At 40.5% G+C, this 22,368-nt stretch overlaps 2 protein-coding genes across 2 annotated transcripts in view; both read right to left on the bottom strand.

Annotated features, from left to right (window-relative positions):
- Positions 1-7,932: 7,932 nt before the first annotated feature.
- Positions 7,933-11,457, bottom strand: LOC121664654. Its single transcript, XM_042028111.1, has 2 exons — positions 11,304-11,457; positions 7,933-10,183 (listed from the first exon to the last, which is right to left on the bottom strand). Exon 2 carries the CDS (start codon positions 9,553-9,555, stop codon positions 8,155-8,157), a length of 1,401 nt encoding a protein of 466 aa, XP_041884045.1. The 5' UTR covers positions 9,556-10,183; positions 11,304-11,457; the 3' UTR covers positions 7,933-8,154.
- A 27-nt stretch (positions 11,458-11,484) lies between these two features.
- Positions 11,485-22,368, bottom strand: part of ST8SIA4 (ST8 alpha-N-acetyl-neuraminide alpha-2,8-sialyltransferase 4) — an 88,307-nt gene continuing 77,423 nt past the window's right edge. The window contains exon 5 of the mRNA XM_042028113.1: positions 11,485-12,456. Within this exon, the coding sequence (XP_041884047.1) occupies positions 12,348-12,456 (109 nt within the window). The 3' untranslated portion in view covers positions 11,485-12,347. The remainder of the gene's footprint in view (positions 12,457-22,368) is intronic.

Genomic DNA, 22,368 nt, shown 5'->3' with positions numbered 1-22,368 from the left:
AATTTTTAAAAACTTCATTTAACAAAGTGTCACAAATCACCTTTTCCGATTAAATGGAAGAATAAATCTCAAAAAGCCTAGGAGGTGGAATCTTTCACATGACCATGTAGGTTGATGCCATGGGTGGTTTCACAGAAGTATATCACATCCTCTAACATAAACATGTCTGGTATGTTTCAGCTTTGAAGTGTTCTAGTTATGCAGTCAAACAAGGAGAGGGTTCTCTGTTATAACAGGCTCCTTGAAAAGAGTTTTTAATTTCTTTGGCCTTTAAACATCTGCTAACTCTTGCTGAATATTTGAAGGATGATTTATTCTCTCTTCCCATCACCACCAGAAAACTACACCTTTCTGCACACTAGAAGTACAGTGTCCATCTAAATCATCAATGGCTCTTTTTGTTAGACAACCAGATGCTGTTAGTAGTTCCTCAATTGTCTGCTAAAAAGATTTACAATAGCTTTACTGTGGAGGTGAACTAAAGAAGAATGTGAAATACAAATGAAATATCCATGAGGTTTCACTTTGTTCTCTCTCTAAAGCTCCATTTCCCAAGAATGTGAATCTCAGACTAGCTATTTCAATTTCTGAGACAATTTTTTCATCTACATGGGTATTAAAATCAAGACAATTCATTTCTTTAAGTAAATCTTATCCCTGATTGGGGCATTTAAGTAAAACCTTATAAAATGAAGGCCTTGTTGCCTTTGTAAAATTATGGCTCAGGCCTGGTACTTTGGCTAGAGAAGGACTCTGAGAAAAGTCTGTGAGACGAAAACCAAATAATTTTTGCCCATGAGAGTGTAGTATCAACAGAAGCAAGAAAGTTAAACAATAGAAGGAGAAAACCAGCAACATATCCACACCTGTTATTTTTCTGAATGCTTGAATGCTTATGCTATAGGTAGCCAATGGTAGTATATTGAAGTTAATAATAGCCAGTGAGGCTATTGTAGTAGTTTAGCAGCCAATGAATATGTAACACAAATGATAACATACAAAAAGCATATAAAAGAGCTGCTTTGTTTAATAAACAGCTTTTTGGCCCTTGAAAGAAGCACTGTCCATGTGTGTCGTGACTGCCCCAACAGCGGCTCCTGATCAGTTTTTTTTAAAGTAAGTTTTCAAAATGTTTTCCCTGCAATTTGTGAAATAATACATTTAGAGTGTTTGGATAACTGCTGCATGGTTTTTTAATGGTCACTGTCAAGCAGAAATGTGTGTACTCATGTACAGAATTAGGTTTAGATTAAAGTTCACTCATCATAAAGAGCAAAATAAATACTGGTAAGTTACTTATTTGTTTAAAAAGATTTCAGTGGGCAATAAGCAGAGGTCTAACTGAATAAAAATCACCTGTTTGCAGAGTATCAGTACAGGACATATACAATACCTAAGCTCATTCTGAGGCCTTAAATGGATTTAATACAGATTTAGCACGGTAAATGAAAGATTTCGTTTTGTTTTTCCATTTCTGTTGTATCTTATTTGTGCTACTGAAAGTGCAGTGTCTGTTTTCATATGAATGCTATTCTGTACAATTACAAAGGCCACAATTAGCAGAGGCAACAACATTTAAACTGTTTTGAATCTTACAACACATTTTGTACCACATCCATCATAGCTGTAAAGTCTTCCATGCACCTCATTGTTCCATTTTATTTTATTTTATTTTATTTTATTTTATTTTATTGTTTTATTTTATGAATCAGTTTTGTTGGGTTTTGTTTAGTTTTGCTCAATATATAATTTAATTAGGGAAACGGCTAAAAGACCTAGCAAAAGTAATTTCTAATAATTAATTCACTATAAGGTAATTGTGTTTAACCAACTTTATTTAGAAATTAAAAGAACTATATACAATGCTCTATGACAAATTAGTAATGCAGTGCTGGTATGATGATTTATTAAGTCCATCATAATGATGGAACAGACTCAGTGGGAGAACAGTACTGTCTAAATAATGAAAAATTGGACTTGAAATCTAGTTTTGAAGGCCACCATAAATTATTACATGAGATGCTTGTCTGATAAGCACTTGCAGACAGCTATAATACTGGGATTTGCCAAGAAAGAAGTTGAAGAGAGATGGATTCAAAGACAACTCAGTGAAAATGTTCCTGCAAAGGCTTTGCTAGCAAGTATGTAAGAGATCGCACTGAGGGGATTACCTGGCAGAAGTTCTTTAGTTTTATCTACTATCTATTTCCTGGCACTGCTCATGTGTTTAAAAGTAGCCAAAAACTGTTGCAGAGGGATTTGAAGAAGGCAACCTGTGCATATATTTTCACTGAAATGTTTCACTGTAATTCTCCCAAGCTCCCCAGAGCTGGATGGTTGAGCTCTTCCTGTGTAACAATTCAAGTAATGTGTTTCTACTGCTCTGCATAACAGAGATTAATTCAATATTTAAAATACTTTCTGTGTGTTTATAAAATCAGTCACCTTTGAACCACATCTGGTTCGTCAAAATATGGATTAAAATCAAAAGCACTTGTGCAGGTGCATTTTGCATTTTAAGGACCTTTTTATGTGAGTTGGTATAGGACCAGAGATGTGGTTTGACACTGGTTAAAATGCCAGGCACCCACGAAACCCGTTTACTCACTCTCCTCTGCTATACTTGAGCAGAGGAGGGGTAAAAAAAATCCGAATGGTTCACGAGTTGAGATAGGACTGGAAGAAAACACTCTAAGGGCAAAACAGGTTCAAATTTTTAAAGAAAATTTATTATTAATAGAGTCGGAGGAGGATAATGAGGACTAAAGCCTTTAAAACACATTTTTCCCCCTAGCCCCTCCCTCCTTCCCACTGCAGCGCAGGGAGACAGGGCGTGGGGGGGTTTTGGTCAGTTCGTTACTCAAGATCTTTTTCAGTTTGCTCAGGGAGAAGTCTTTTTTCTGCTATGCTGTGAGTCCCTCCCACGGACAAAACAGTTTTCCCAGAACAGTTGTGGCGTCACTTGTTCAACGGGTTGCAGTCTTTTAAGGATAGGCTGTTCTAGTTTGGAAGCAAGGGCTTTCTCTCTCTATCTCTGGAAGCAGGGACCATCTCTCTCTATTCAGATCTCCCACTGGATTACAGCTTCTTTTGGCCTCCACTAGCTCTGGCATGACATGTTTCCCATGGGCTGCTAGTGGATTTCTACACTCCCTGTGGACTTCATAGATTACAGGGGGACAGTTTGTTTTATCATAGTCCTCACCATGGCTTGCAGAGGAATTTCGACTCTGATGCTTGGAGCACATCTTCCCCCTCTTTCTTTCCACTGACCTTGGTGCCACCATGTTGTCTTTCCCTACATGCTCCTAGAAGGAAATTTGCTGCTCATAAGTACTATTGTCAACAAATTCCACCGATTCAAAGATTTCTGCAGGATCTTGCAATGCCAAGAGGTTGATTTCATCTAGGTTCTGCATCGGGGAATCACTTGCCATGTTTTAGCTGCCAGCTCTGTGGCGCTGCCGCCGCCGCTCAGGCAGCGGTGCCTGCTGTGGCACTGGCACTATTCTAACACCTTTCTTCATGCAGGGCACTGGGAAGGAGAAGCCACAGCAGCGCCTCACCACCCCTGGGGAAAAAACTGCACATACGCTGTTTTGATTTTCTTCTTAGGTACATCATCACAGAGGCATTACCAACTTCTCTAATTGGGCCAGCAGCATGTCCATCTTCAGAGCCATCAGAGATTGGCTCTGCTGAACATGATGGAAGCTTCCAGCAGCTTCTGACAGAAGCTGCTTGTGTGGCACTCCCCTGCTACCCAAAACCAGGCCATGTAAAACCAATACACCCGGTATTTTGCACAGGGTCAAGCTCTTAATTTGGTCATTATATTTCTAACTATGAAAATCTCTTTTTCTGAAAGGTTTGTCTTTCCTGGGAATAGCTGAAAGGTGAGTTATAAGCTGTCAGTACTGGTTTCAAGTAGGAACAAGGGGGTGCTATAATTTCACTCCAGTTTTTATAGAGACAGAGACTCAGATATTCAAGTAGTATTTTGCTTTTCCAATTCTTTTGCACAGTAAATGGGGACAGATATTTTGGCATTGTACAGTGTCCTAAAAATTTCCTTTTTTCTTTTCACCTGTCTGCATTGTGTATTGCTGAAGTGTTATGAAATAGCTTTGCTTCTTTATCATACTTACCTTGACACTGACTTTGTTAATAGCTCAGTGATTCACTGGCTAATGGCAGGTTTACAAAACAGCAGACAAGAAGGGTGTCAAAAGAACTAGGCAGCCAAATTCATCAAAGATATCTAAATCAAGGGTATAAATTTACTCTGTAAATATTTGGTAAGATTAATTATCCCAACTTTAAAATATATTAGTAAGGTATTTATGAATACTCTCCGGCCAACCACTGCTTCATCTACAACTTGAAACACGTGCAGAAGCCAAGTGCATTTTCTACCTGATGCACAGAAACACAGACTTTTCATTGCAAATGCTGATAAGAGGGCTAATATCTGTTATAAACAAAAGACTTGTAGATTAATATATAGTTATATGTTATGTCAAAAAAAGAATAATCACTAAACAAATGCACCTAGTGCTTCGAATTTTTTTTTTTTCGATTGGTTAGGGTTTTTTTATCTGATTTCTTAGCTGAGATTAAATGTTATCCAGAAAAAAAAGACTGATAAGGTGCAGTCACAAAGATATTGTGGTTACTTAAATGCCTCTCCATTTGATCTGTGGTCTGTATATTAGTGTCCACTAATCTGTGGACACTGATCTGTGGTCTGTATATTAGTGTCCACTAAGCCTTCTTCTCATTGTTGCCTGGCATAAGTAGCTACATGGGCTTCAAGGAGAGCTAAGTGTGATACTTTACACTGTCTGAAAGGTACAAGTCTGGGACCCTGCTAGAACTGCACTGTCTGTGCTGACTTACTGACAGTGCGGGGATCTCCCACACAGTGATGCATTGTCTCATATAGAATTGCCCCTTCTCCTGTGTTTATTTCAGGGACCCCTGACCTATAGCTTGCAGCCATGTGGCAGATCATCCACACACCGGGAGCTCTGGCTCTCACTTTGTGCTTTTAGCTCTGTCTGAGGTGTGGCAAGTACTTTGCTCACCTCATTTCTTTCCAACCAAATGTTCAAGACTGAGCAGAACCTGAGAACTTCTGTTTTACTTACATGAAGCTTAATGAGTAAAATATTCACACTGAAATCAGTGAGTTTGGATCAGAACTGAAGGACATGCTCAAACATATGTAAGTTTTAGGTTGGTTTTTCCTGAATAAGCATAACTGTAATCAGGTTTTGCAGTATTTCATTCTTTCACAGCAGCTACCACCACTAAGCTGTAAGAGCAGTGCTAGCAAAATCCCTTTCTGTGTATTTTATGTTTCTTCATAATATATCTTCATAATATCTTTATGTATGTAATAATGTTTCATATCTTCATCTCTTCTTGCTTAGTATATTCCCAAGTGACCTGGAAGTTGGGATCAAGCGTAACCTGATAAAGTTTGCCAATAATACAAAGCTGAGTGGTGAAGTGGGCGCTTTGGCAGGGAGAGCCACCCTGCAAGAAGACCTGGATAGGCTGAAAGAGTGGGCTAACCAAGTGAGGTTAGACAAGTGTGAGGTAATCCACCTGGAAAAACATAACCCAGGAGTGCAGGACAGGTTGGGATCTACCTGGCAGTGGAAAGGATCTGGGGGGCAACAAGCCCATATGAGTGAACTCTTTGATGATGCAGCAAAGGAAACCAATGAGATGCTGGGCTGTATCAACAAGAGCATCACCAGCAGAGACAAAAAAGTCATCTTTCTAATCTACTCAACTCTGGTCAAGACACAGGTGGAATACTCTGCTCAGTTTTGGTCTCCACTATACAAAAAAGATGTGGACAGGCTGGAAAAGGTCCAAAGAAGGGCCACAGAGATGATCAAGGGGTTGAGCAGAGAGCTGGGTTGAGCTGAGATAGCTCAAGAGGCTGAGAGAGACAGGTTTGTTTAGCTTTGAGTAAAGAAGGCTTAGGGGAGGCCATGTTTCAGTATTTAAAAGATTACTGCAAAGACAAAGGAAACTCTGTTTTTATGAGGAGTTACATCGGAAAGACAAGGGATAATAAGTTGCAAGTTACTCATAGGGAGATTTCAATTAGACATAAGAGGAACATTTTTCACAATGAGAACAGTCAGACATTGAAATTATCTCCACTGAGAATGGTTAATTACCCTGACACTAGAAAATTTTAAGACAGAATTTTAAGAGGAATGCTGAACCAGATGATCCTTGAGGTTCCCTTCCAACCCAGTATTCTATGCTTCTATGATTGATATCACCAGGGATATTTCAGCTTCCTTCCCTTAACATTCAGATGTGGAAAAACAAAGCCAAGTGCTTATATTACAGAAATTTTGTGTCCTCTGTACACATGCTTGCAAAACTATGAAGACAAACTCTAATTCCATGATAACTAGACATATAGATAGAAATAGTGTTTTCTGCTGTGAACTTACAGAGCTTTTTATTTTGCTTTTCCTATAAAGGAATAGAGATAATTCAGAGAAGGAAGGGTTTCATAGTATTAAGTAAAAGTATTTATTATTGAATTTAACAAGCCTGAGAATTTCATAGGAGGAAGTGTTTCCTCCCATTTATCCTAGCAGTTGGTATTATAAAAAGTAGATCTGTAAGTGCTCAGTAGTGAATATATTTCTTTACTATGTTGGCTTTCTTTTTTCCTCTCTGGAAAACAGATATGAATCTCAGATACCAATTTTAGATAACAATATTTCATATGTATTTTTTACCAGAAGCATCTTGGCAGACAGCTCATAGTTTTGGTGGCGGCTCCAGACTCGTCCCTTGGTGCAACTAGAGGTAGTGATCTGAGTTACCCTCTTACCCAATATTGTTCAATAATGAATAATTTTCTTTCAGGTACCATATTTCCCTTCATGCATCAGCTTTCACAGACTGATCTGCAGTATGAAAAAGGCCAGGAATTGCTAGAACTTTATGACCAGTTGACCGCATATAGAACCATTTAATCCCTATCACTTTATTAGCATATGTTTCTGAATTTCTTTTTCTCTCTCATTCTTTCCAAATCTCACATGAAAACAAATCCTTTTTGCCCTTCAGATGATTTCAATGCTTTATCTCAAATTTTGCTCACATCAATCAGTTCACAAAAATGCAAGAAAAGTATTTGGTATAGAGCTTGCCTGAAAAAACTGCTGTGAAATATTTCCATATATTATAAAAACTGCAGTCTGATTTTTTGCCTGTTCCACATCAGTAGATGCTTTCATTTTGCATCAGTTTTCATGTTATATAAATCACTTTACACCTGCTTTTTAATACATGAGATACTACTTGCTGTGCCATATTAATCAAGGAAGAGTTTTTGGGCCTGATAACATCTTTTACTCTGAGTATTAATACATAATTCATCTTGGAAAGTAAGCAAACTTTGACCTTACTAACCTTTGAAAGTGAGAATAGTTAGAAATCCCACACAGGCCTGGGATCAAAGTGAGCATTTAACAATCACTGCATCATGGGACCAGATGAGTTGAAATAATCTGTTAGTCTCCCTTGCCACTGCTTTGCTACTGGAAGGAAAAGAAGGCAAAACTGCAATTTAATGGAAAGCTCTGTAAAGAAAAATACAAAACACTTTTCTAAAACCTTGGGTTTAGTGGCAAGCATTTATTTATTTGTAGAGAGATCAAGGAGTGAATAGTGAATCAAATACAGATTGACTCTTCCCTGCTGAACAGAGGAAATGTCTATAAAAGAAGTTGCCAGGTTTGTCTCTTAAGTACTTTGAGTGAACCTGTCATATGCACATGGGAAAGCTGTCAGCCATAGCTGGTGCTCCAGAGAGGCAGAAACAGAGAAAAACACATGTGTGAATAGCCAGAGATCTGCCGGGATGAACCACGCTTCTCATAGAGATATGATGGAACTCCATTTATTCCATTGTCAGACCCATAGTTATACCCTAATGCTCCAAGCACGCATAAGCAAGCTCCATACTATTGGATTACAGCTACTGTTCATGCGGCCTTTGATAGCAAACGATTGGTTACAGATTAATATGCACGCGACTAACTAACATAAGTCTTTCTCTTTCTATGGTCAGCATCCCCCTCCCCAACATGCTGTTGGCTTGCCACATCAGCATTGCTCTTTTCTTTTTTCCCTAGCCCAGGACAGTTCACTAATATAGCTTGGATTGTGCATGTATACATGTCCCTGTTCACTCAGCCATTGCTCTACAATTCCCCCTTTTTCTTCTTGCACAAGCCAAGCCTGATGAACAACTTTCTCTAAAGCTTTCCGTATACACCCAAAACCACAACAAATTATTATTGCCACAGTTACTAGTGTAGCTAGCAGACGTAATCTTTCTTGAACCAGGTTTCCTAACCATCCTGTCAGACTGAGCAAGGACAGCCACTCAGAGAAGCTGTCTGTATGGATCTGTATCTTTTGAAAAGCATCCTGCAGTTCTAAGAGCTGTCGATGGATACTCTGGGAATGGTCTGACAGGTTCATACAACACATGCCTTCAAACTCTTCACAACCATGGCCGTGAACTAGCAATAAAAAATCAATTGTGGCTCGATTTTGTAGTACAGCATGCCTAATGCTATCTACATCAGTTAAAAGCTCATTTAATATATGGGAAGTCCTATTAAATTCCTTTTCTGACCAACAGGCCAACTTTTTCAGATTGTTATAGCTGTGAGCTGCAGCACACCCTGGGTTAAAAATAGCCAATGGTATAAACGCACTCAAACTCATAATGTTTACCTTATCATTACAGTCTTTATCAAATGTGGAAACACTACGCTGGTATCTATTCTGCATCCTACTTTTCCAACTTTTTGATGCCATAATGTTTTTCCATGCTCGTATAGAAGGGGCAAACATAGTTAGCTTTCCCAGGTAGCAAAGACCCCCAGTTGGACTATGCAGAATCCCATTCCATGCTCTATCTCCACATATCAAGAACACTCCAGGAGGTAAAACCTTTCCTCCGGTTGTGTCAATAGACTCAGCTCCTCCCAACGTGGCTGGCATGTTCCAGCCTCCGATGGAGTGTCCTGATATGTTCTGTCTCCATGGAAAAGAGGCCATGCCCTGTCGTGCCTGATAGTCCTTCCAAGGATCTCTGAAGAAGAAAACCCATGACCCGCTGGCATATTGCATTGGAGGCACCACATTGGAATAGTTGGTCCATGGTGTTACATTAACAAGCGTACTGGGAAAAAGGGACCCATAAAGCTGTAGCTCTTGAAGAGGCAAGGTTGCATTTTTTGTTAAATTGGCAATAATATGGGCTTGCTGCAAGGAGTGCTGATAACTAAACCAACAACCTAAGCACTCGCCCTGGTTTCTTTTGTTTTGCATTTGTTGCTTCACCTTCTCATTAATCTTCTCTAGATCTGTCACCCATTTTTGAAACGTGTCCTCAAGTGAGATCCATGGCACTCCAATTAGACATGTGTGAAATGGATCTGCTGCCGACCCCATGACCAGAGAAAAATCATCTGGTTTGCCTGGTGAGCCCATGTTACCCACATGTTTTCTCTTTCTGACACTGAAGTTATCACAGCTTTACTCAGGGTGAAAGTACTTGAGAGGAGGAGTCACATGTAGGGCACCATGCCTGGGTTACAGTGGTCTTTTTACTCACTTGCAGGCGTCTGATGGCTTCTTTCCCTGCCCACACTTCCAAGCTTAGTGAAAACTCGTGTGGATCCCTGAATGAGCTAACTCTAATCTGTTGTGGTGGAATTCCGAGCACGATAGACTCACGCTGCCTAAAACTTCTTGTCTCAGGCACTTGATAACATTCACGGCATAAACTACCTCGCTTGTCTACATTCCAAGTTCCCCCAGTAAGCTCTTCCCCACAACACCCACAGCACAAGTGCAAGCACAAGCTATTACAATAGCGTAAACAATTTCTGTGGTGATTAGCATGCACACTTGGTGACTGTTCCCAGACTCCGAGTGGTTGTCCAAATGTGAGGTCATCAGCCACCAAGCGAAGGTTCACTTCCCAAAGGTTGGGAACATCTGCTGTACATGCCACGTCTTGGCTCAGTTGGTCATGCACTCGCTGGAGTCACTTTTGTCGACGCGGGACTGGGAGCAGGCTTGGTCCATCTGCTAGGAACCCATATTGGTCCGGTATCTGTAGGAATAGCAGCTATAACCTCGACTGTTAAATAACAATGGAGCCAGCGCCCCCCATTGTCCCATCCATGGGTCTTTGTAACAAATTTGTACCCCTGGGGTGGCTTGTAACTTAATATGGCTGTTACGTGTGACTGTGGGGGGTGGAGCGGAGGGCTCGACTTGAGCCCATTCCTGTAGTTGCAGGGCCGTCTGGGCCACACCCTTTCGGGACTCAGTGGCACCCTGTTGTGGCTCCTGCTTCCAATTGAGCTTTTCTTCCATAGAAGACAGAGCACAATCAAAGTGTTGTTTCATTTGATGCATTGCCTCTTCTACTTGATGAGCCCATCTTTCCAATGCTTGTGGGTTCACACAAGATCCTGGGGGATGAGCAGGTACCTCATTTGTCGCTTCTGTCATTGGTATGTCATCATCTGGCAGAGGAACAGTCTGTGGCTCAGGATGAATCTCTGTTGGCAGTGGAGGTGGCGGGCAAGCAGGGTAGAGGCACGGTTGACAAGAAGGACCGCCCGTTGCTCCGCCATTGACTGGTCGACTGTAACTTCCGTGTTTGCCTTCAGTTTCCTCTGAGGCATGGTGGTGGTAACTTCCTCTTTTGGCTCTGATTGCAAGAGCTCTTTCTCCTGCTCCCGCAGGAGCTCACTGACAGTCTCAAAGTGCTTCTCTGCTTTCTGCCTTTTTATCACGCTCGGGCTTTTAAACAGTCCACTCAGCCCCCCGCGCTGCGTAGTTCGGACAGGAGCGACAACCCCAGCCAGTGTTGCAATCGCCTCTACCGCAGCCGCAGCTACTTTCGATTCAGCTTGCATATTTTTCAAGGTATTTATAACAGTTCTCCAGGTGGGCCCTAAGTTTGTCATTTCTTTCCCTTTTCCCCGGATAGCACAGTCCCACAGGTGATCCCCTACTTCCCTCCACTCGGCTGCATTGAAGAGGAAAGGGGGTACCCGCAAATGTCCATGCTCCCACGTCCATAAAACTAGCTTATTTAGATCCTTTTCCTTGACTTCCTCCCCTTGCTTAGCGAGGATACTGAGGAGTAATTTCTGTGCTGCCGCAAACTCTAAATCCATGCTAGCAGGGTATGATGGAGGGAAGGTAGCAGCCCTTCTTACCGGCCTGACCGATGTCCTTTGACTCACGGTCAACACTCTCCGCCCGCAGTATCTCTGTCGCTTGTCGTCGTCACCCTTCTTTCGGTGATCAGCGAGCGTATCTTCCTCTGAGGAACGGTCCCTGGTCGGGCGCCAGAAATAGCCAGAGATCTGCCGGGATGAACCACGCTTCTCATAGAGATATGATGGAACTCCGTTTATTCTATTGCTAGTCCCATAGTTATACCCTAATTCCCCAAGCACACATAAGCAAGCTCCATACTATTGGATTACAGCTACTGCTCACGCGGCCTTTAATAGCAAGTGATTGGTTACAGGTTAATATGCACACGACTAACTAACATAAGTCTTTCTCTTTCTGTGGTCAGCATCCCCCTCCCCAAAATCCTGTTGGCTTGCCACATCAGCATTGCTCTTTTCTTTTTTCCCTAGTCAAGGACAGTTCACTAACATAGCTTGGATTGTGCATGTATACATGTCCCTGTTCACTCAGCCATTTCTCTACACGTGTGTGTGTGTGGCAAGCCAGCTATGTCTAATAAATAACAGAAACATGAAACCTGACAACTATTTGCATGGTTGCATTCTCAGAATCCCCAAACCCTACATTTTTCACAAGAAAAAGTAAATCACCATTTTCAGTGGAACCTGGGGTTCAGCAATTTTTTAGATGATGTATCCAGCTAGTATGAGTAATACTTACCATGTATTCATCAGTAAGCACTGAGCTACTATGCAGAAAGAGGGGGTTTCCTCTTACATCTTTACTGGTTTTGTAAAAAAGAAGTGAGCCATCAATGTAAATTATGAAGACGTGACTTAAGTGCTTCATTCTGGAGGGAAATTTGATGGTGAACCCCAAACTAAATAGCCATCTTGCAGTATTTTAATTCAGGAGGAGAGAAATGGGACGATCTCTTGCATGTGTTTAAGTACTGTAGAAAACATGACACATAAATATCAAATGGTTTATCCTGTAATTTTGTAATCGATAATTAGATTGAATGTAGGTTGTTTAAAATACCTTAAATAAACTGTGCACTTCTACATGCACCTCCCACTGCTCCACATACCTTTTGAGAAATTATTTTTTCTGAGAAGACATCTCTTTCTCCTTTCCTTCTGCAAGCTAAAGAAATTTCCATACCTGATTCTATAGAAAATAAAAAAAAGAAAAAATTAGATTCTTTTTTCTTTAGCTGCAGCAATATGATCAGAACAATAATTCTTGAGCCCAGAGACGATCCAATCGTCTAACATATTAATTGCATCCATCTTTTCCTATGGGATTGCATCTCTGAAGCATTGTGGAGAAAGGAGATTACTTTGCCTGTGATGATGGGGCAAATTTGTTTATGATATTGGAGCTTGCTTCGGGAATGACATACCACTGTACTGGGAAATGGTTCAGGAATGACACATCTCAAGTTACTAATTAAAGCATACCCCATATGGAAAATGTGTATTTGGTGGTTGAAAAGCATTTTGATTAACACACTTGAGGAAGCTGTTGCCTAATGATTACTATGCTGAAAACCAAATAGACAAAATCACACATATAAACCACATGAAATTACATGAAGAAAGTTACACTGTTTTCTTTCTGTAGTGTCACAACATCAGAACTTGAATGTTTATAACTTTTTCAAGCTAGATTCTCAGAGATGCTGAACAGAAACATATTCTCCTAAGCCAAGGTGAATCACACATTCAAGAATATGCCGTTTGGATTTTCATACAAATATCAAGGCCTTTATATGTTCTTGGGTATTCAAGAGCAGCTCTTTTCATCATTGAAGTCTAAGTATTCAGAGTTGAAGGCCCTATATCATCTAGTCCAATTACAACTCTTTTGAAATATCAGTTCAATCCTTACTTTCTAAGCAATTCTTACTCCCTAAGTACAAGGCCTCTGAAATCTGTTACTGAAAACCATGCTCCTTTTCTAAAGAATTTTATATATAGCCAAAACTTCTTCAGTAGTGTAAAAATGGAATAAAAACACTTAATGGTGATGCAGATGTTGAAAGAATCAACTCAATATTTGTAAACCCTCACATGAAAATTGAAAATGGACATTCACAAATACAAAAGTTTTCATTTATAACAACTACTCTAGAAAATGTTGATCATGAAATATGACAACGCAAACAACATGCAGTGAACCTCTTCAGTACATAGAAACAAGAAATAATTCCTCAGTGCAATAAAATAAATAACATGGTGGGAGATTTAGTTATTACTAGGACGCAGCAGAAAAATGTATTTTTTACTTTTAATTGGATGGGGACACTGAGGAGAAGTGAGATTTGGAGCACCAGCCCTCAACTAAAGGAACCCTGGAGCATGAAGGATGAAAGCTCCTTCTGGAAATACTGAGAGGCTTAGCTTGGAGCTATGTTTTTTGAAGACAGGCTGCCAAACTTCCGTATATTTCCTGATTTTTAAACACCTGCCAGCATCCAGCCAGTGTCCTTTCACAGCTTATAATGCTGCTCTCTGAAGACTTACAAAGATTTGCAGTCTCTTTGCATTTTACCTAACATCTAAACATCAAAAAAGGGCTCAACCCATATTTTTCACTTCTCATTCTTCCTACTTCTCTCCGTCGTGTAACTCCAACTTCTTCCAACGGCAGGTATTCCCTGCCTTCCAGTCCTAGCCCAAATGACAATAGGATTTGTACATCAATGATTTAAGAGATTTGCTTGTGACTCTGCCATGGAGAGTCACAGACATACGGCTGTGGGTTCCAGCAGCTCCCTCTCAGCAGCAGCACCATGACTGTGAGTCCTTGTCTGCCTCACATACTGCCCTGGAATCAACTGCACTGCCATCTGAGAGCCATGGAAGTCACAAGTGTGATTCTGTGACAGTTTCCTAACCAGTAAATTCCGACTAATTAATCTCCAATGAACTAAACAGCATTTTATTTATATATTTGAATTTATTTCAATTTATTTCTTTCCTTTCCTCATCTCATTGTAACTTTCAATTATATATTAATTACATAACATACTGCTACAAGATTTGCTGGCTTTAATGTTTTGCTTAAAAACCCCTGTCTTATAATGTTTTTGCTTAAAACACCCCTCTATCAGATTTTATGATTCTTTTCCAGTTATACACTATATAAAAATGAATTTAACTGCAATAGGTATATGAACAAAAGTATTCAAAATAGAGGACAGATGTACAGAGTGATTTTCCCTTGTATGATATGAATCCAAGTTATAATATTTTTAGCAGATTTTTCTAGATTACTTTTCCTTAGTTCTTTTTCTTTCTCCTGACTTTCATTCTCCCAGCTTTTCAAACCACCTTTCATAAGTCTTCTCTTGCTTTTTGTATTTTAGTAATAGTGCTGTCCCAGTGGCTCATTTTTGAGTGTAAGGTATCCACTTATCTGTGGCCAAGTCAGAAACTATAATGAAAAGATGTAACTGTACCTCAAATTCCCTGTAACAAGGCAAATGCCACCTCTGGTGTCTTTCAGCACAGATTTCTTGTGCCTGTGTTGTACAAAACAAGGTCTTGCTAGAACAGAAAATCTGCATACATGATGTTTAGCGTATCCAAGATTATAATTTAACTGCATAGCTATGCCATAAGCCTTCCTTAGGCCTCTGTTATGTACCCCAAACCACAAAATCTGAAAGGTGGGAAATAACCACCTGGAGGTCATCTGGTCCAATCTCCCTGCTCAAGCAGGGTATTACAGAGCATGTTGCTCAGGATTGTGTCCAAACACACTGCTTGTCTACCTCACATCCATGACATTGAATTTACCATCCAAAGAGACACCCTAAGTCTTTGTGGACTATGGCACATGGTCACTTAATCTAGTCCTGATTTGTCAAGAGTTAAGTTACAGATCCTTCTGTAGAAGGAAGCCAGTTGCACCATCCAAATATAAACCTGGAAATGGCGGTGATGACACAGCTATTGCTTGAGACCAGATTTTGCGGCAGCACATGCATCTGTTGCAGGTCTGGATGGCTTATTGACTCATGAGAACACAAACTATCTTGCCAGGATCACGCAAGGGCTTTTGCTGATCTATGACCTGCTAACAAACATGGAAGATCAATTAAAGGTTATTAAGTGCCTATTATCATGGAGATCAAATCAATCTGTTTCAGTCTGTGTAAGGATGTTACAGAGCCAAACTAAAAAAACTTTGTATATTCCATGCCATGCTTTCTCTAGTTCTCATCTCTGTAGACACATGGATTTTTTCACCATCGTCATGCTGAGGATATTGCTGGAGAACATTGGACCAAATGGATCCTGCCAGCTGTGCTTGCATTCATCCGCAGACTCCTTGTATCATACTCAAAGAAAAAATAAAACAAAATAATCTTTCCTTGCCATTCCTTTCTTGTCTCACAACCATTCCAACAAACTCAGCCTGAATTCCAGTATTCTAATTCCTCTTCCAAAGCTTTCAAGAATAAAAAAACCCCACCCAACAACATGATTTTACTTTCTTTCTGTGTCGGGCTGCTCTTTCAGCCATGAAAATACTTTGTTTCTTCTGTCAAAAACTGGGGAAAAAATGTGGGTTTTTTCCTCCCTTGCAATCCAAAAGGTAGCGAGATGTACTTCACTCAGTCCTCTCCTTTCCCAACAATCCTGCATAGATTGTTACTCTCCTACAAATGTAAATATGCTGTTAGTTAGCTACCTAGACTTCATTCTCTTTCATTCACTCGATAATGCTTTTTTCCCCAAATAGCCATGTATGTATTGGTTCACCAGTGAATAAATAGTTACAGCCCCTCATGCCAACACCTGCCTTGGGACCTGAATAGTACTGAGCCATTCTTTCCTTCCTCAGCCACATTGTTATGTCCTAGGGCAGGTTAATAAATAAACTTAAAATGGTGACAGAACAGAGCACAGCTGAAGTCAAAATATCTCTTTATTGGATAAAGAGTGCTAAACCACAAAATTCAAATACTGAAGGCAAACCCAGAAGATTTTCTCATTAATGGCTAAGAAGAATGGGTCATGGAGGAAAATAACAGTCATAGCAGTAAAATCCCTAGAAAAATGAACAAGAAAGAGAAGTTATAAATAGAAATGAATGGTGACCAAAAATCTGGGGAATAGGAAATACAAACATCTATGGGGTTCTGCAAAATATAATGAAAATGAGGATGTTCTGCAACATAGCCCAGGAAATGTATCTGCTCTACCTAGAGCAGTTCTATTACCAGCAGACAGTGGTCCTCTGCCAAAAGGTTACCAGGGTAGCTCTTGGCTAAGCAGAGGGAGCAGGAGAATTATCAAGAGATTTGGCAGTGTCATAATAACACATTGCAATGCAGGGTTCAGGTGTCTCCCTATTCCTGTAGCTTCCTTTCCTTGCAATACCCATGCTTGCCTTCACCGTAAGATACCAGCAGGAGTTGGTGGCCAATCTGTTCTGCAGTGCCTGTCATGTTCAGCAAGTATTTCTTAGTCTTTTAGTCTAAGTTTTCTTGTCATTTTCCATTGTCTCATTGGCATCAAAACCAATCCTTTGTCATTTAAGAATCCAGGGAAAGAGAGAAAGCATCTCTTTACTACTGCCTGGGAACACACAATATTTGATACGGTTGCCCAAATCAGTCTTCACAAAGAGCAAGCACATGTCAAAATTCCCTTTAAGAGTATGTCTGAATATGCCACAATGTCAAAGCACTGGGCAGGTGCCTTATAGCTTTTCTTTTTTTTTTATTTGGCCTTTGTCCCAGAGAGACAGCAGTGTGCCTGAGACTGCAGCTCCTTTGGGAATTTATCCATAAATAAGGGCTTAGAAGATCAGCGGGAAACAGATAAGTAATATGGTTGGGAATTACATTGCAAAAAGTTGATTGGTTAATTGAAACTCTTATTAACTATCAGTCAAATGTAGTGTAATTTGAAGAAAAGGTAAGGGAGACAGAGGTAAATAAACTGCTAAAACTTAGCAACACAGTGGGAGATGGAAAAATACTAAATATAAAAATCTATCTCCAAACTCATACTTTGCATTTATGTAAGTAAGGTTTGGGCACAGAGAGTAAAAGAAAGGACAGTCACACCCACTTGACAGTATGACCTCCTGCCCCTGCCTGACTTACTGGAGTGACATGCTTCTTACTGATTGCTGATGTTAGAACTTTTGGAGTCTGAGAAGTTTCCAGGCTCATGGGCAGGTTTTGCCCTTCCTCAGTAAATGATCAAATTGCTACCAAAATGCTTGACAGAGAGAATAGAAACAGGTAAACATCCCCAGTGTGCTTGCCAGTGGCTTCAGCCCTTATTGCCCCATGGGGAGAGTGAGAAAAGGCATCCCTGTGATCCAGTTCAGACTGGAACTGGATCTGAACATGGACTGAAACAACACCAAAGTCCTTGTGTGACTGTCTATTTTCCTGACAAAAGATAGGCAGGTTCTTTGGAACATGAATATACTTGTGAGAATTTTACTAAAAAGTCTCAGACTGACAATTAGAGAGTGAGCAAAACAAAAAGGAAAATCAGCACATGCCAAAACTAATGGCATTTCAATTCCCTTAATGGAAAGTGCAGCTTTCACTGACAGCATGTCCTGATGCTGTCAGGAAAAAAACAGTCATCCTTTTTCTTTAGCGGAGTTCAGTAAGTGAAGGAATTACACTTTTTCTTTTCTACAAAGGACATTTGTAATTTAATTGTGGTAGAATGATGTGTGTCAACACAGAAACAAAAAAAGTTAGGAAATACAACTGGCTGATGTCAAAATGAGAGGGAATGTGCAAAAATTGGCAGTATCAGGGTACAGACTGTTGAGGCACCATAGGGAAATAGGGAGAGAGGAAAAACTAATTGCAGAGAAATATAGAGCATCTTCAAGAAAAAGTCTTCTCAGAGCCAATGCCTATTTGCTACCTGTTGGTTTTACTTACTTTTTGTATTTTATTTGCTTTTTATGCCAAACTCTTTCTAAAATGACGAAGTGGAAGTGTGCAAAACTTTCATCATATTAACCGGCAAATCATAAAAAAACCTAGCCTTTGCTTTTAATAAAATACATCAGTATCTAAGACCAGTAGAACAAGAAACTGTGTTAATTTTAACATTCATAATTTGGCAGTCTTCATATATATGTGTGTGTGTACGTGTGTGTGTGTGTGTGTGTGTGTGTATCAAACAACTAATATAGAGGCAGGCTATGGCCCTAAAAGACAATTTTAAGACAAGTCCACTGGTTAACAGTAGTTCAGAGCAGGAATGCTAGAGATACAATGTGACTCTGTGATTTCAAGTAGAAATGTTTGGAGATGGCTGAAACTGTAGGAAGTCACTGACAAATGAGGAAATTCTGGATTGCCTCCTCAGATAGTATAAATCAGGGTTCAGCAAGCACTGTGCATCTAACCCATGAATATAAAGAATATATTTTTTTAGCTTACAACTCTTGCTTTACTTTTGCAAAGATAAAACCACAGAACGCACAAAAAAGAAAATACATCAGTAGAAATACAACCACCTTAATACCGTGTTGTCATCACATTGTAGTTACACTTGTCACTAAAAAGTAATCAGCTTTACATTTATCTGCCATTTTTTGGAATACTTTTTAGAGCAGACTCATTTAAGCCTTGTGCAAAAATTGACCTCCTTTTGTCATCACTAATTATTATTTCTATTTTTTTCCCCCCAGGATTTGCTATTTACAGGGTTTTTCCTCAGGAACGTATAGAATGGCCTGGACTGAAAGGGATGATAAAGATCATCTAGTTCCAGCCCTCCCATCATGGTCAGGGATGCCTTCCAGTACCCCTGGTGGGGTCTCACCAGAGCAAAGTAGAGGGACAGAATTCCCTGCCTGGCCACACTGCCCATCTCTCCCAAAGGGTGCATAACTTCGACCTGCATTTGGCAGTAGTAATTTTCAGACATATGTAAGAATCTGAGCGCAGAAATACAGAGAAAGGCTTTAGGGACAAACGGAGCTTGCATTGATGAGACACTTGGCATATGTTTCAGCAGGCTCTTGGACTTCTACAGAGAATGTGCATACACACATATGCCTACACATGCACACAGAGAAGAGACAGTCTCTTTCACTGATGCCTTGAAGTGGCTACCTGAAAACAGAGGCTAGACAAGATTAAGGGAATAAAAGCAGGTATTTATTTGAAGGGCCTTCAAAGGTACACCTTGGGCAGTCAAAAGCCTCCGAGGGGCTCCACCCAAGATGGACCATGGGTCATGGGCTTTTCACACTTTTATAAGTTTGGTCCATTTGCATATCAAGATTAATTCTCCAATTATAATTTCAGGTAGTGATGTAATTACCCCAAGTTTGCTCCTCTTGTAAGAAGCTTTAGTTTACATACTTTGGGGCCTGAGACAAGGTGTCCTTGAGTTCAGGCCCAGAGAGGGTTTGTTATGTCTAACCAGCATGAGAGAGCAGTAGCTAACAGGCTGTATGAAGTTTTAGAGTTACATACTAAGCAGTATGGGATTTGAAAAATATAAAAGTTAAAACCTAAGGCATCATTACAAGGGAATTTAAGCACATCCATCTCTTCAGTATTTTCTGTTAGCAATATTAAGGATTTTGGTGCTCAGTGTGCTGGTTTCTGTGAAAACATTTTTGAGAGTCTATATCTCCCAGTTTTCCATGGGGAATTTAGTTACTTGAACTCAGCTTTTTGAATTTTACATCTGAGGAAGAAGTTGATCTTGAATGTATGACAGTAGAAAGTATCACAACATTTCATCCTTTCTTGGCATTTGATCCAAGACCTTCACAAAGTCATAGAGCAAGAATTTTTGAGCTGTTTTAAGAGCCTCTTAGCCCAGCCTCTTGTATGCTCACAAGCTGTCTTGCTGGGTACTGATACCATTTTCAAGTACAGGTATTTCCATTTCCAATTATATTTAACTTTTTGTCCTGGTTTGATGCTGGCTAAGAGCCAGGCACACATGAACAAACTCATCTACATATTTTTCTCTGCTATATCTGAGCAGAGGAGGGGGAATTGAAAACTTCATTTTCATGAGTTGAGATAATGATTATCGAAAAAAACCCCCCACTTTAAGGCAAAAGAGGTTCAAAACTTAAACAGTATAAAAAAGATTTATTATTAACAGAATTAAAAGTGAAAAGGGCAATGACAACTGAAGCAAACCTTCAGAACACCTTTCTTTCCCAGTCCCTCCCTCTTTCCACCAACTGCGCAAGGAAAAAAAACATGGGGTTTTGGTCAGTCTTTCACTCTCTAAGAATCTTTCTTCAGTATGCTTAAGGAAAAGAGTTTCTTTTGCTGTGCCATGGGATCCTTCTCACGGGAGATAGTTGTCTGCGAACTTTTCTAGTGTGGTTTTAACTTTCACAAGCAGCAGTCCTGCCCGAACCTACTGTAACATGAGTCCCTCCCACGGGCCAAGCAGTCTTCCCACAACTGCCCAGCACAGGTCATTTTAGCTCATGGGGTTTAGTCTTTTAAGGATCAGCTGTTCTAGTTTGGAAGCAAAGGCTCTCTTCCTTCATCTTTAAAAGCAAGGGTCATCCCTCTCTGAGTTCCTCACTCGATTACAGCTTTTCAGCATCCACACGCTCCAGCGTGCTTACTCTTCCTCACGGGCTGCGTGTGGATCTCTGCACCCCTCCATGCACTTCATCAATTATAGGGAAACAGTTTGTTGTATTATAGTCCTCACCATGGCTTGCAGGAGAATCTCAGCTCTGGTGCTTGGAGCACCTCCTCCCTCTCCTTTTTTTTTCACTGACCTTGGTGCCGCCATGTTGGTTTTCCTCATGTGTCCTCACTTTTCCTTTTTCTCTGACTTGGAAGAAAGTCGGTATCTGTAAGTTGCAATTGAGAGGTTGATCTTGTCTGGGCTCCACACTGGGGAGTTACTTGCCATGTCTCTCGCTGCTGGCCACGTGGTCCCTGCTGGCACCGCACAGCCAGCCCCAGCTGTGTGGTCCTCACTGGCACCATACGGGTGGCTCCAGCCTTGGGATGGCCTCAGCCACGTGGTCCTGGCCACAGGAGGGCCCCAGCTGTGTGGTGCCGGCCCTGGGAGGGCCGTGGCCATGCAGTTTTGGCCTTGGGAAGGCCTCCACCAGGACTGGCCCTGGAGGCTGCCTCACCACTGCTCAGGAGAAGAAGGACAACTTCCCATGGTTTTTCCTTCCTTAAATATATCATCACAGTGGCATTACCAACTTGTCTAAATTGGCTAGTAACCTGCCCATCGTCGAGCCTTCAGCGATTGGCTCTGTGCTAGACATAGAAGTTTTGAGCAGCTTTTCTTGTGCCCCCACTAAAAATCAGGCTGTGTTAAACTGACACCATTTTCTATCTAAGAATAATGCAGTTGGAATAAAACATCTTTGCCCTATGACTAACTGTGGAGTAAGTATTCTATAAGTATTCTGTATTGCTGTTTCTCCCGAGGAATGTCTTGGTAGGGAGTTAATGGAAAGACTGTCTTTCTCTGTGGTAGCTGTGGCAGTTCTTCTATGGGTAAAACAGCTGGAAATGTGATCAGAAAGATATCTCTTGAGTAATTTATTTTGGGCTCTGTCCTGGCATGGAACTAGGTACCACAACTGCATTTCCAAGCTTTATACCTCATCATATCTTAAATCTCTCCAGGTTACAGGTAATATAATGTTCATTAAAAATCCCTTCTTCTCTTTTCTATGTATATTGCTGAAAGTCTCCTTGATTTCCTTACAAAAATACAACAGATAATTTATATACAAAGAATTTTAAAATGAGAAGTGCATTCTATAGAGGCAGAGGAATGAAGTTGTTGTGCCTCTTGGGCTGGTGTAAAATTTTCAAGCATTATGGACAACTGCTTATGGGTATATTTGTTTTTCAAGGAAAAATAAGAAAGCAAGGGGACAGTCAAGCAAGTGGAAGCAAGTGAAACTGCCTGCCACTAACAATTTCACTTGCATTACTATCATTTTACTAAGAACTCCCAACTTCAAACAGATAAGCAGATTGAAAGGATCAAACAGCTAGAAAATGTTTGGAAAAGCATGTAGCAGCTTGCCTCCCTCAACAGTCCTGCAGAAGGCCAT

The sequence above is a fragment of the Corvus kubaryi genome, unplaced genomic scaffold, assembly GCF_017639235.1.
Source record: "Corvus kubaryi isolate FWS band 111438036 unplaced genomic scaffold, C.kubaryi_AGA036_p1.0 37302, whole genome shotgun sequence".
NCBI classification, from domain to species: Eukaryota; Metazoa; Chordata; class Aves; order Passeriformes; family Corvidae; genus Corvus; species Corvus kubaryi.
The sequence above is the reverse complement of the archived record's forward strand: the minus strand, read 5'-3'. Positions and strand labels throughout refer to the sequence as shown.